Raw genomic sequence first — 15,508 nt, 5'->3', positions numbered from 1 at the left:
TACTGCTCATGTCCAGGTCTGTTTTCTTCATGGGATGTAGGCAGAGCTGGGCAGACCAGCATTTTTTGCCACTCACCCACCTGACCTCGAAAAGGTGGTGAGAGACGCTTTCTTGATCCATCATGGCCAAATAATGGCCATCCTCAAAGAGAGAGAACCAAAAGCTTCCCTTGACATTCAGCAGTACCACATTTGTTGATTCCCCCATCGCCCCCCCAGTATCAATCCAATGGCTGCAAGATCAAGTCCAAGGCTAGGATATCTGTGGCAGATAAACTCACTTGCTGGCTTCCCAAAACCTGAGCAACATCTACAAGGTACACATCAAAAATGTGAAGGCATACTTCCCGCTTGTCTGGATGAGTACGTTGCCAAAGCAAATCACTTGATTGGCACCCCACCTGCCAATTAAAGATTCACTCCATACACCACCGTTGCGCAGCAGCAGTCTGTACTCTCTACAAAAGGCACTGGAGCATCTCACTAAAGTTCGTTCAAAAGTACCTTCCGAATCCATGGCTTTTACCTCATAGAAAGGTAAGGGTGGCAGATACATGGGAACATCACCTCCTTTAAGTTCCCCTCGAAGCTGTGCACTAAATGAGTTGAAATGGTATCACTCTTCCTTTAATGCTTCAGTTAAAATCTTGGAACTTCTTCCCTAACTGTACTGTGAGTATATCTGCATCACATTGACTGCAGCAGTTCTAGAAGGCAACTCATTACCATCTTATCCAGGGCAGTTAGGGATGGAAAATAAATAATGGCATAAATGACGCACACACAGGATCATTTACAGCATCATTGAGTCTAGAGCATGGAAACAGACCCTTTTGTCCAACCAGTCTATGGCCGACCATAATCCCAAACTAAACTAGTTCCACCGGCCTCCTCTGGCTCATATTATTCCAAATGTTTTCTATTCCTGTATCTATCCAAATGTTTTTAAACATTGTAACTGTACCCACATCCATCACTTTCTCAGAAAGTTCACTCTACATGCAACCCTGTATAAGAAGCCTGTCTCTTAGGTCTTTTTGAAATCTCTCTCCTCTCACCTTAAAAATGTGCCCCTTGGCTTGAAATCCCCATCTTAGGGAAAAGACAACTACCATCAACTCTATCTAGACCTCTCATTATTTTATAAATTTCTATCAGATTGCCTCTCAGCATCCTACGGCTCTAGTGAAAAAAAGTTCCAACCTATCCAGCCTTTCTTAATAATTCAAATTTGCATTCCCAGCAACATCCTGGTAAGTCTCTTCTGAATCCTCTCCAGCTTGATAATAACTGGGCGACCAGAACTGGACACAGTATCTCAGAACAGGCCTCACCAACGTCCTGTACAACTTCAGTATGACTTCCCAACTCCTACACTCAAAGGACTGAGCAATGAAGGCAAGCGTACCAAACACCTTTTTAACCACCCTGTCTATATGTGACACAAACTTTGAAGAACTATGTACCTGCACCCCTAGGTCTCTCTGTTCTACAACACAAGGTCCTACCATTAATTGTGTAAGCCCTACTCTTGTGTGTTGTACCAAAACGCAATACCTTGCACTTATCCAGATTGAACTCCATCTACCATTTTTCAGCCCATTACACAAACAAATTGAATAGATTTCTAAATGATTCTTCATTGCCTAATTTTAATATGGCGATAGAAGGTTTTGACACAAGTACAAAACATCCCTGGAAATTTGGATGGAATACTCAATATACAGAAATTTGAAATGCCAAATTCGCAGTTTTGTGTACTCCCAGGTCCAACCTATTACCTTACCCTATACTTGCCTGTCTCTCTTTCTCTATCTTTCTCCTATGCCACAACTACTAATACATTGTATACTCTTTAAGCATTATATGATGATTCTTCTCTCCATCAGTGTGAAACCCCACTCTGTGTTCTTTAACATCTCATAGCTTTCTGTTCACAGCAGTTGTCTTAATTTACAACCCCTCAAAACAGACCAGTAGTGTCTTGTTCATAATGTTCCACACTCCACACTTACTCTAGCACTGACCCCTTCTTTACAACTATGTAGAACACACCCAACAAGAGTCTCTCGCATTTCATCAAAGGCAAAAAGACCTAAAGACAAGTAGTATGTTCATTGGGTTGAAAGAGCTAATTTTAAAATTATTTTTGAACACAGTCATATAAATGGTGGGGAGTGAAGAGAAAGAGACATGTAAAATGAGTCAATTCCTAAAATCTTTAAGGACGAGGGATGTTTCTGTTTCAATAGCATTATTAATCTTATCCCATGGAACTCATGTTTTCTGGAGCTCAGGTAGAAGGTTTGTGATCAATGAGGTAAATGCCTTCAGAGCACTTATTTATGGGCAATGGGCAGGTGAAATGTATGTAGCCAGGTCCTGTGACCAGCAGTCCCTACCCTTTGCTGTCTATCATCAAATCCCAGCTTTCTTGATTTTAATTTCTTTATGATTGACAGACAAGCCTTCATCTGTCTGGCTCTACAATCTCTAATTTCTTCCCAAAACACACCACCTCTCTCTATCTTATTTTCCTTTCTTAAGACATTGCCTTCTTCTCACACCATTGTATTGGTCACCTCTCCTAACGCGCCCTTAAATGGCTCTGTGTTATTTTCTTTCTAATAATGCTGCCGTGAAGGTCGTTGGGCCATTTTACTGATTGCTTAAATGCAGTGGTTGCTGTTGTGGGTGGTCTGAAGTTCAGTTATTCCAGTACAAGGCTAATTGCTGTATAGGAGAAAGTGAGGACTGCAGATGCTGGAGATCAGAGTCGAAAATTGTGGCACTGGAATAGCAATGCAGATCAGGCAGCATCTGAGGAGCAGGAGAATCGGTGTTTTGGGCACAAGCCCTTCATCAGGAATGTGGGTGGGTGGGGGGGAGGGGCAGGAGCCTGACAGATCAATAGGAGTGGTGTTGGGGTTGGGGCTGGGGGCAAGGTAGCTGGGAAGGCAATAGGTAGATGCAGGTGGGGGAGGGTGATGGTGATAGGTTGGAGGGGAGGATGGAACAGATAGGTGGGAAGGAAGGTGGACAGGTAGGACAGTTCAAGAGGGTGGTACCAAGTTGGAGGGTTAGATCTGGGATGAGGTGGGGGGGGAGGGGTGATGAGGAAACTGGTGAAATCGACATCGATGCTGTATGGTTGGACGCTCCCAGGGCAGAAGATGAGGCGTTCTTCCTCCAGGCATCTGGTGGCTAAGATTTGGGGGTGGAGGAGACCCAGGATTTGCATGTCCTTGCTGGAGTGGGAGGGGGGATTGAAGTGGCTAGCCACAGGGCAGTGGGGTTGCTTGTTGTGTGTATCCCAGAGAAGTTCTCTGAAATGTTCTGCTAATTGCTATATATACTTACAACTCACTAAACTTTCATAGGGAGATATCTGGGTGCCAAACTGCGATTCACATCTGCTTTTATTGCGGTTTAGTGTTGCTTAAATTTCACTGAGTCTGTCACTGAAAATATATCTTTGTGAGAACTAGGGCAAGATCTCCTTATGTTGACAGGGAGTGCCCACAACTGGGAGATTAATGCACTTTGATTGGGTATTAGTAGCCTGGCTGTCTTTTCCCTCTCTTGCTCCTGCCTCTGTAGCATCATTCGTGGCCAGCTCATACTGCAGGGAGGCTTATTCGGATCATTTTCAGGAAGAAGATTTTTTTTGTTTGGCTTTCATGTTTGTGCTTTCTTGTTCCTCAGTTGCCCGAACTGCAAGCAACAAAGGACATGAAGTAAACGTCTTCAATTATTTGAAGGCAATTTATTGGCAGGCCCTCGTGGCGATCATATTGCTGAATATTAGACCGATTAGTTCTCCAACTCTCTCCTTTGACAGAAATTCCCTGTTACGTGGCTCAGGACAAGGTTAGGACTTTGTTCATTTGTTATGCGCATAACTTAGAACACTGGTTACCATGGAGATTTTTTTCCCCAAACAGTTTATGCCAAGGCCAACACGCTAAATAAATTTGTCATTATTTATTGGCACACAGCTGACTACCCTCCCCTTCTACCACCTCTCCCCTTCCCCTCCCCCAACCACCACCCCTCTCCAAACTATCCCGTGTTTTTTGCCTGCAGCTGTATTGCACGTGCTCAGTGCATTTGACTGAGGAACTGGAAAGTGGATGCCGTTCTCTGGAAGTTAAAAGTTGAGTGGCAACATGTTCTCCCATCTGAAGTGCATTTCCCCTCACAATTACCTCGACAACCCACTTGGTCCATATTTACTGCCTTGTGTGATGTCTGATTTGTCTGATGACCATAGCTTCATGCAGCTAGTGCAAACAAAACAGATAGCACACAGAATGGTCTGAAAACGTTACATAGAATCAAAATTTACAATCAAATTAAGATCATTGAGAGATAACTTAGAGGGAGACCTATTCTTTCTGGGCATTGAGTCGAAATGGCCTCTTCTCCCATGGGAGCTAAACTCCACAAAGCCCTCTTCCGGCCAGACTAGGAACAACTGATATATGAAACGAATTGAGTTCACATTATTTCACACTGAATGCACAATGAAATGTTTCTTGTCACAATCTCAATCCAAAACCCTAGGAAGGTGCAGGTAGGACTTGGCCCCTTATTGCGCATATCCTGTCTGTTTAAATTCAGTTCAAGTAACCCTTCAGGAAGGTTTGAGAATCAATGTGCCTCCAATTCAGTTATGACTCTGTTACCCTCAATAAAATTCACTGCCAGTTTTTCTTATACTTTATATCTCAAAGACTATTTCTGAAACCCTGTACTGTCCATCTCACTGCCTATCACTGTTGCACTGTACTTTTTATATATTCAATGTCAAGATGTGTCTGTGTGCTATTGGCTAGGTCACTTACTGATCACCGAAGTATATCTCCATACCTCACTGCTTGTTCCTAATGTCTTGTATATCCCAGAGGTCTATTCCTGTTACCTTGTATATTTTCCTATCTGTCCCTTTTACATTGTAGGCCTCACTGCATGTCACTGTTACCCTGAACATTATTCTCTCTACCTGATACCCTTCACATCTGCTTGCCTGTACCTGATATATTTACATCTCACTGCATTGTCCCTGATACACCACATATGCCACTGTTTAAACTTAATCCAGTATGTCTCATTACATGTCCATGATACAATGCATATCTCACTATACATTATACCCCTTACATCCTGTACATCTCACTGCCCTTTACTATTAGATCAATGGATGTTCCATATTTTACTGATTTGCTATCCTACACTGTATATTCTCAGCCTGTACCCATCATATTTAATTGCATCTTCTCTACTTTTCCCTGTGTAACTGACTGCCAATTAATTATAAGGTTTTGCTGAGATAAACAGGAAGTGTTTGAGCCAACATCTCCATTAATCCATCAGGTTCCCTCAATTTAATCGAACTAAAAACTGTCCAATCACACTCGCTCCTCTCTACGTATCATTGACTGCCCCCTATTACCTCACCTGTACCTCATTAATTGCCCTCTATTACCTCACCTGTACCTCATTAATTGCCCTCTATTACCTCATGAACCCCACTGACTACTTCCCATTACATCCTGTATCTCACAGACAGCCCTTTATTACCCTCTGTGTACCTCACTGACTCCCCTCTATTACCCTTTGTATACCTCACTGACTGCCCTTTGTGTACCTCACTGACTGCCCTATTACCGCTCTGTGTATGTCACTGATAGACCTTTAATACCCTCTGCTCTCATTGACTGAAATCTAATACCCTCTGTATACCTCACTGACTGCTGTTTATTACTCCACTCTGTTCTCACCGATGCCCTCTATTACGCTCAGTGTATCTCACTGATTGCCCTATTTCCCACTGTCTGTCAGTTAATTTCAATGTGACAATGCCTTTATCACCCAGCTGATAACTTCTCACAGAGGTGTTCAGCACAGAAGGAGGCCCTTCGGCCCATCAATGTATTGGTCAAAAACAACCACCTAACTATTGTAATCCTACTTTCCAAGGTTTGGACCATAGTCTTTATACCTTGGCCTTGCAAGTGCACATTTAAATACTTCTGAAATATTTTGAAGGTTTGTGCCTGAACCACCCTTACAGCAGTGAGCTCCAACTCCCACCACACTCTGAGTGAAAAAGAATTCCTCACATCCTCTCTAACCCTCCTGCCTCTTATCTTAAATCTATGCCTCCAGTAAAGGAAAAGATTCCTTTCTGTCTATCCTATCTATGCCCCTCATAATTTTTGTACATCATAATTATGCCTCTCCTCTGCTCCAAGGAAAACAAAAACCCAGTCTGTCCACTTCTTCTTCATAACTAAAGCTCTTCAGCCCAGGCGACATCCTGGTAAATCTTTGCACCCTCTTCAGTGCTATTACATCCCTCCTATAATGTGGATTCCAGAAGGGCACACAATACTCCAGCTGTGGCCTAACCAGTATTTTATACAAGGCCCGGCATAACCTCCCTGCACTTAATCTCAAATGTCTCGGCTGACAAAGGCAAGTAATCACTACTTTAAGGGACTGGTGGACATTCACGTCAACGTCTCTCTTATCCTTGGTGCTTTCCAGGGTCCTACTGTTTATCAAATATTCCCTTTTCTTATTTGATCTGCCCAAGTGCATCGAATCAGTTATTTGGAATGAATTCTATTTGCCACTGATCAGCCCACCTGACCATCAGTCTATGTCCTCTCATAATCTCAGGCTATCCTCCTCACTATTTACCACCCCACTGATTTTCAGACCCATCCATGAACTTACTGGTCAACCTTCTTAGTCCAAGTCTTAATCATTCATCTGTGTACCACATTCATCTGTGTACCCAATACTCGTCCCTACAGAACTGGATTGGACACAGGCTTCCAGTCATGAAAACACCCCTTAAAACATCCTCTGCTTCCTGCCATGCAGTACCAATTCTGGATCCAATTTGCCAAATTTCCTTGGATCCATGGGCTCTTGGACTGACGTCGTCAGCTTCCCAGGTGGGACCTTATCAAAAGTCTTGCTGAAGTCCAAGTAGACAACGTCGAATGCACACCTCATCTCCATACCTGGTCACATCTTTGAAAATTTCAAACAAGTTGTTCAAACATGACATCCCCCTAACAAAACCACGCTGACCACTCTTGATTAATCTCTGCCTCGCCAATGCAGATTATTTCTGTCGTTTGTATTATTTCCAATCATTTCCCTACACTGAGCTTTTACTGACTGATCTGCAATTTCCTGGTTAATCCCTACCCATCTTCTTGGTGCCTGTCCTCCAGTTGTCTGGCATTTCTCCTACGGCCAGTGAGAAATTGAACATTTTTGCCAGTGTGTCTATTTCCTCCGGTGCCTCTGTGTGGAGTTTGAACATTCTCCCCGTGTCTGTGTGGGTTTCCTCCGGGAGCTCCGGTTTCTTCCCAAAGATGTGCAGGTCAGGTGAATTGGCCATGCTAAATTGCCCATGGTGTTAGGTGCATTAGTCAGGGGTAAATATAGGATAGGGGAACGGGTCTGGGTGGGTTACTCTTCAGAGGACTTGTTGGGCCAAATGGCCTGTTTCCATACTGTAGGGAATCTAACCTAATCTAATAGTCTGGGATACATTTCATCTGACCCTGGAGATTTATCTACTTTTAAACATCCCAGACCGCTCAAAACCTCCATTCTTTCTAAGCTAATTAGTAAAAGTATATCATAGTTCTTCCCCTTGATTTATATATCCGTATCATCCCACTCACTAACAAACACTGTCACAATGTATTCATTTAGAACATTATCTATGTCCTCAGCACTGTGGTCATTGATGGGCCTTATGGTTTCCCTAGTTATTCTTTTATGCTTAAAATATCCGTAAAATAACTTAGGTTCTTTCTTTATTTTGCTGGCCATCATCCTTCCATGCTCCCCTTGTGCTCTCCTAATTTCCTTGTTTACTTCCCTTACATATTATACTTCTTGCCTTCCTCCAGAGCTTCTCCTGTTTTGGTCCCGTGGTATCTACTATACGCCTCCCCTTTTCTCTTTATCCAATCCTGCATATCCCTGGATATCCAGCAGTCCCTGGATGGTTGTTCCTACCCTTTACTTTTATGGGAACATGTTGGCCCTGTGCTCTCCTTATTTCCTTCTTGTATGAGTTCCACTGCTCTGACACCGATTTATCTAACATTATCTGCACCCTGTCCACTCTGGACAAATCTTGCCTGATTTTATTAAAACCAGCCTTCCACCAGTCTAGAAATTTGATTTCAGGCCCACCCTTGTTCTCTTCCATTAAAATCTTGAATCTAACAGAATAATGATCGCTGTCTGCAAAATACTCCCCCACTGATACTTTAACCACTTGCTCAACTTCATCACCTAAAATTAAGCTCAGGGCTATCTGCTCTTTTCTACAGCTTTATATATGCTGACTTAAAGCAAAAGCTGTCCCGGATTCATTTTAAGAATTCCACTAAACTTTCACACTATGTCTAGCCCAGTTAATGTTGGGGAAGTTGAAATCTCCTACTGTCACTACTCTATCATTTTTACCACTTTCTGAATCCTGCCTATATAGCTGCTCCTCTATTTCTCTTGCACTGTCAGGAGGGCTACAGTACACTCCCAACAATGGGATTGCTCCATTTTTGGTTTTACAAGTTCTGCCCATATGGCTTCATCTGAGGAGCGTGCTAAGGTGTCACCCTTCCTTACTTGTGTAACTGATGCTCTGATCGATATTGTGACAGGCCCTCTCCCTCCGCTTTCAACTCCTTCCCTGCCTCACCTGAAGACCACGTATCCTGAAATACTGAGCTGTCGATCCTGCCCCCCCCCCACCTCTTTCTATTACATCTCAGTGAGACCAACGCCAACAAATTGCGTTGAGGGCTGAAGAAGCAGAGTGCCCTTATAGCTCAGAAAACGAGAAGATAACTCACCAGCTTCTGCATGTTGGCCGCAGGAGGCTGCACTTTGCTCCTGAGGCGGTTGTGGTGGGCCAGGATGGTGAAGCATTCTTTGGGCGCCAACTCTGCAAGGAGCAGGTGATAAAAATGTAAAAATGCAAATGCCAGGGCTTAACTTCCAGATCTCCATGGCAACGACCAAATGTGTCTCAAAGGTCCAATTCTGACCCTGGGCATGAACAGGAATAATTCACTAATCGTTTCAAACGGGTGTTGAAATAGGAAAACAATGTTTGGTATAACTTCGAGGTGCAATTTGACCTCTTTGCAAGATCTGATTCCAAAGTTAGTTGCAAAAGTTGCCAGAGAACTTGAAACGATTCTGCTCATAAGGAGCACAGATAGACTCACTCCTCCAAACCTTGCATCAAAATAAAAACAAAACTAGTCCCGCTTTTAATTCTGAATAACTGAGGCAACTTTTTGTTGTTGTTTAGAATCAAATGCCAATCGCTCATTCATAGCACGAGAGAGAGACTCGGTTCCCCTACCTTTCCGATCCCAGTTGAGGATCCCTGTCCCCGGCGGCGCTGCTGGAGCCTCGCCCGCAGTAGGCACCAGTAGCCTGGCCAGCAGCAGCAGCAACACCGGGAACCCAGCCGCCCCTTCCATCTGGCTCGGTAGTCGGTGCACTTGTTGCAGTCACACCCACACACTGACTCCTTCTACTGAGGCGGTGTAGCAGGGACTGGAGACTGAGAGAGAGAGAGAGAGAGAGAGAAAATAAGGAGTCAAGGGGACAGAGAGAGAGAGAGAGAAACACGCTTGAATCAGCCAGTCCTTGCCGCACACTGGATACAGCAAAGTGCCCCCAGGGACAGATACATGCAGCAGCGTTCGGTTAACTACATCCAACACTTGAAGGATGCAGTGTCTGTGATGTTCCCTGTTCCACTCCCCTGTATCTAACACATCCAGGTCAGGGGCAGCGACAGTGTCACCGACCTCACTTGCACGCTAGGATTAAACTCCACCATCCGAGAAGGTTAAGTTGGAGATCTGCCTGTGCTGTGCGCATCAAGGCAGCCGTTGGTCCCCTCCTCCTTCATTCTCAACACCATACCCTTCCCCTCCCCACTGCCCTCCCACAGGCCCTTCCCCTGCAAGAGTAGAAGATATTCCACCTGCCCCTTTGCTTCCTCCTTCCTCAGGATCCAGGGGCCCAGACCACACCTTCCAGGTGAAAGCAGCACTTTATCTGCACTGCTCAGTTTAGTTTACTGCATTCACTGCTCACAGTGTGGTCTCCCCTACACTGGGCAAACAAAGCATGTGGACTGGTGACCGTTTCGTGGGACACCAACATTCTGTCCGTGAAAAACAAAGACCTTGAGCTTCCAGTTGCCTGCCATTTCAACACACCGCCCTGTTCCCTGGCCAACATCTCTGTCTCAGGCTTGCTTCAGTGCTCAGTGAAGCTCAGCTCAAGCTGGAAGAACAGCACCTCATTCTCAGCTTGAAAACTCTCCGGCCTTCTGGACTCAATTTCAAGTTGAACAATTTTAGGGGTTGTGGCACCTTCACATGTGCTTACCCTCCAACCCTCACACCAGACTCTGTTATCACAAAGTCTGCTATTACACACTACCCGTCGTTCGGCACTATTTGTCTACTACTAGATATTCAATCTCCCAGGCTGATCGTTGTACACTCCTTTGTCTGTCCAACTGTTCTTCTCTCTCTGTGGGCTCTATCCCCACCTAATGTTTACTCTTTATCCCCTCCTCGCACCCTCTCTTCTGCATAAAAACCATCCTTTTCCTAGCTTCTGAGAAAGGGTCACTGAACCCAAAATGTTAACTCTGATTTCTCTTCACAGATGCTGCCAGACCTGCTGAGCCTTTCCAGTAACTTCTATTTTTGTTGTTGATGGTAGAGCACATGCAGGTCTGGGTGAGTAGGGAGTCCTAGGCTTTGGACTCAGTGTTAATAATGGGTTGGATTTGTGCAAGGGCACTCATGCCTTACTACACTTACAGACATCCACAGACCTGCCGCATGAGTGTTTGGGCAGTAATTGTACACTTTTTGAGATCCTTTTCAACACTGCACCCTCTGCAGAGGTTCTGATATCCGAGTGAGCAGGGTCTTCACCAATAGGTTGGAAAAACATTCACTGAGACCACACAGAATTTAAACAATGATGAATTTGGATAGTGATTTCAGTGCAATATCATGCGGTGATGTATTATAATTCACTCCGAGTTCAAGTTGCTCTCGTAACATGCATTTTTTGCCACACATGTTACACAAGCCGTGAATTATGAACAATGACGGGAAAGACTCCAACTTCCATTGTCTGGTCGACCAGGAATCTTTCCCATTCTTACCACTTATCACATGGGCTGGAGGGACTTGAAGGCTGGCTGTATATATGAATGCATCATTACCTCCTGGGCTGGGACTCCAACCCAAAGCCTCTAGCTCAGAGAGAAGGACACTACCCACACCACCACCACATCTCCATAAAATCACAGGTTGAAAGTGAAAGAAGGTAACGGAAAGTTTGGAAAGAGGCAAGTTAAGCAAATGGAAAAGTAAAACATATAGTTATGTACCTTTAAAAGCGTCATCAATGACAATTTGATGGAGTTAAACCTCAAACAGAGGAAAGTTAATACTCCATGCTTTGGAGGTGTCTGGCAGTAATTATAAATTACCACTCTGTTAATAGATTCACTTGTACTCCAGCCTTAAGCTTTTCTGATGCCTTTATTCAGTGTACATTTGACAATTGTCACAACTCTGGGTCATCACAGACATTTGAATCTGAATATCCTGGCAATGTGTAAACTTAAAGAAATCAGGCCCAAATACTGCTCCCCAAAACCTTTTAGTGATCAATATTTTTGTAATACATTTGCTTATATACTTACTGTTACCCCATTGCCCTTATGTTTTTGAGAATACGAATTCAGACAGCCTGGAGATTTCACTGTTCTTGTTGAATAGGTTCAAATCAGCATTGCAAGAATAGAGAGCTTGTTTGATGGGAGGTAGTTGCCTTTGACTGTATTCCTGACTGTCTGAGGTCTGTTGCTATCTTTTGAACTGGTGCACATTTAATCTGTCTCAAGGAGGATGTTATCTCTGCTGGTGAAAGCATGTTTTATTTGCAATCTTTTGAAATTTGCTCATCTCTTTTTAGGTGGTGCATTCCAATCAATTGGAGACACCAAATCTTCTATGTGTGCCAGTGAATTTTTGTTATTTCCAAGTCTAGCTCAAAACTCCCATTGACAGGAGTGTCAGCTTACCCAAATATTTGGTCCACGCCATTAATTTCCTTGAGGAAAATCTGAGGTTTGTCTTTTCCTGGAGAATATTCTGCCTCATTTACCTTTTGAGTTTGACAGTTCTTTGCCATTTTGCTTTTCGGTGACAGTGTCCAGCTTTAGCACATTTCTCTATAGCAATATATGGTTCTACAAAGAAGCTTTTGGTTTTTAGTGTTTGCGCCAATGGGGTTTCTTGGCTCTATGTTATTGATTAGGACTCCTGCCTGTTGCACTGGGGCACCTGGACTTGGGGTCAAAGAGAGTGCCAAGGATGTGAAATTGGAGCAAGTGAGAAAGTTATTGTCAATCCCCAAGCAATGGAGTTGGTCAATTGATTCAACAAAAATGACTTTGGTCTTTCCAGTATTTTGCTGAGGGAAATTTCTGCTGGTTCACTACTGTGACGCTGTTCAAGCAGTATGATAAATCAAAGACAGCAGTGGAGTCAACAAGAGGCTTGTGTTCAGACATGCAGAAAGAATGGCATAAAAACTATGTACCCATTTGGAGCATCACAAGCAAATACAGAGGGAAAGAAAAATGTAGAGAAAACACACCCAAGGCACAAAGAGGCAGAATAACATGGAGATTACTTTTTCCAAGTATTATTGTACAAGTAGTTAACACAGTCATATCAAACTTATCTCTATTACACCATTTTATTTTAAAATAAGTGGGTTCTTGCATTGGCTTTACATGATAGGATTGCGAGAGCACCTGGTGCATGAATAGTAAAGTGCACGGCTTGAAACCTAATCCCATTTTGCTTGGTTCACTTTCAGCTGGGATTTCTTCAGTTCCCTCTCTCTTGGTGAAAGCTGGTCATTAGGGAGTGTAATCTCTCTTGTGATTGCTGTCAGAAAGATTTGGAAGGACTAAGGGAAACCTGCCCATCACTGCAACTCTTTCTCGCTGAAGAGAAGGGATTGTAGTATAAACTCTTAACACACATATTAAATTCTTTTCCCTTATCTCAATGAAAGCTTGAATCAAAGACCTTCACAGAATAGTAAGGCCATTTGGTCTACCGTATTGACTGGCTCTTTGGAAAGTGCTAACTGAGTCCATAAGTTCCCCATTCATTTCCCATGGCTCTGTAAACATTTATTCAATTCCCTTTTAAAAGTCACAAGTGAATCTTCTTCCATTGTTCTTTGAGGCAGTGCATTCTAAATCAGAATTATTCACTATGTTAAAATAATTTCTCTTCATCTTTTCTCTCATTGTTTTGCCAATTACCTTACATTTCTGACCTCTGATTATCAAACCTCCTGCTATTGGAAACAGTTTCTTGCACACTCCCTCATAATTTCAAACACTTCCATGAAATCCTCCCAGTTTTCCCTGAAGAGAACAGCCCAGCCTCTTGAGTCTCTTTGAAGAGAACTCCCATATCCCTGATACTGTTCTCTGAAAATCTCTTCAGGTCCTTGGTATGCTTCCTAAAGTGTGATAACCACAACTGGGACACGGTGCACCAGCTGGAGTCTAACCAGTGACTGGTAAAGGTTCATTGCTTGGGCTGTCACTGCCTTCAGAGGTGGAACCTACACAGTTTCAACAGAGGAAATCTAGGACAGAGTTACATCAAGAAGAATTCGGCAGATGTAAAACTAAATTAACGCTAATAAGCTGCGTAAATGGCCTTCATAATATCACCCTCCCACATTATATTGATGGATCCGAGTTTCTGGGCTTCAGCATTAAATGGCATTGCTTTTTGCATTGGGTTCCATCATGCCTACCTGTTCACAACATGAAATACACACCTAAAAAGCCAGAGTATGTGCCATTGTATAAAAAGCCAATGTATGTGCCATTGTAGCACTCGTGCCTCTGAACCACAATGCTGCAGTTCAAGCTGATTCTTGAGATTTGAGCATGAAATCTTGACCCAGTGTGGCACTGTACAGGTGATGCATTGTTGTCAGATTTTAAATTAACTGTAGAATTGAAGTTCCATCTGCCCTCTCAGTTGGCATGTGAAAAGTCAGCAGAACAATTTTGAAGAAGAACTGGGAAATCATCCCTAATCTCTTGGCCAACATTCATCACTGAAACGGAACCACCAAAACATTAATTGGTCATTTATCATATTGTGACACATAGCTGTTTACCAAATGGTAGCTGTAATTCCAACATTGCAAGAGCGAGTCCCCTTCAAAAAGAACTTCATTGGCTACAAAACATTTTAGGATGCTCTCAGGTCAGGAAAGGCACTATACAAATGCAAGTCATTTCTTTTTTTTAACTGAAGAGTGTCGCTACCACTAATGACTGAAATAGTTATCACCGGGCTCCTTCAGTCACCATAGCCACGTGTGACTCCTTCACATTTGGATCACTAGTTGGATCGCTAATCCCACTGAATCATTGGTTGGTTCATTGCATTTTTTTTCAGTGTGTGAGGATCAAAGGAATGACTCAGACATAGGGATGTGTGGAGACGCTTCTGTGATCCATGAGCATACGTAAGAAAGTCGGGGGGGGGCGGGGAAGGATTTAGAATTAATTTCACTTGAGGTTATTACTCCATCCCACCAGAAAGGCTTATTCCTAGTTTGTCTGCATTTCCCTGGAGTCAGTCGAAACAGTGCCTGGAACCAGTAGGTATGAGTGCAACCATCAGCATCAACAAGTTCATGTGTGAAAATCTACAATAGGAGCTGCATTAATGAGGCTTTTGATAAATTCCAACAAGGTCATGTGAGGCAGGAATCAAGCCAAGTCCTATCCTTTCAAGAAAGACTTAACCCTTCCTTGCCCGGCTTGCTTTCTCAGCACCGTAGCTCTTAATTTTCCTGCAGCTTTACAGAGATCGGGTTAGACCCCCGTCTAGACTGGGCGGCATTGGCTGATCCTCAAGCTGATCCAGGGCACACATGCAAAGTAGCACCTGTTCCCTCAAAGGCGAGACGTCCCGTGCCAGGGAGTCAAGGGCTGTGGGGAGGACAAAAGAAAATGGAGTCAAGGCCCCAATCAGATCAGCCGTGAACTTCTTAAATAGCCGAGCAGGCTCCAGGGGACAGAAGGACCTACCCCTGCTCCTCATTCAAACATTCCGAACTATGTCAGTGTGGTATCTAGTGCATCAGGTATTACCCGGCTGTCATTATATATGGGTTGATGAAAAAAAGAGTGCAGCAGGCAGTGAAAAAGGCAAATATGTTGGCCTTCATAGCGAGAGAACGTGAGTACAGGAGCAAGGGTGACTTTCTGGAATTGTACAGGACCTTGGCGGGTCCATACATAAGAGTATTGTGTGCAATTTTCATGTCCGTACCTGAGGAAAGAGGTTCCACCTAT

The 15,508-nt window shown here is 43.6% G+C and overlaps 1 protein-coding gene across 1 annotated transcript in view; it reads right to left on the bottom strand.

Annotated features, from left to right (window-relative positions):
• Window positions 1-9,921, bottom strand: part of LOC140476503 (C-type lectin domain family 18 member A-like) — a 41,113-nt gene extending 31,192 nt beyond the window's left edge. The window contains exons 1-2 of the mRNA XM_072569238.1: window positions 9,416-9,921; window positions 8,898-8,989 (exon numbers count right to left, since the gene is read on the bottom strand). Of these exons, the coding sequence (XP_072425339.1) occupies window positions 8,898-8,989; window positions 9,416-9,536 (213 nt within the window). The 5' untranslated portion in view covers window positions 9,537-9,921. The remainder of the gene's footprint in view (window positions 1-8,897; window positions 8,990-9,415) is intronic.
• Between the last annotated feature and the right edge of the window lie 5,587 nt (window positions 9,922-15,508).

The sequence above is a fragment of the Chiloscyllium punctatum genome, chromosome 4 (assembly GCF_047496795.1).
Source record: "Chiloscyllium punctatum isolate Juve2018m chromosome 4, sChiPun1.3, whole genome shotgun sequence".
NCBI lineage: Eukaryota > Metazoa > Chordata > Chondrichthyes > Orectolobiformes > Hemiscylliidae > Chiloscyllium > Chiloscyllium punctatum.
This window is presented reverse-complemented; position numbering and strand designations above follow the sequence as displayed.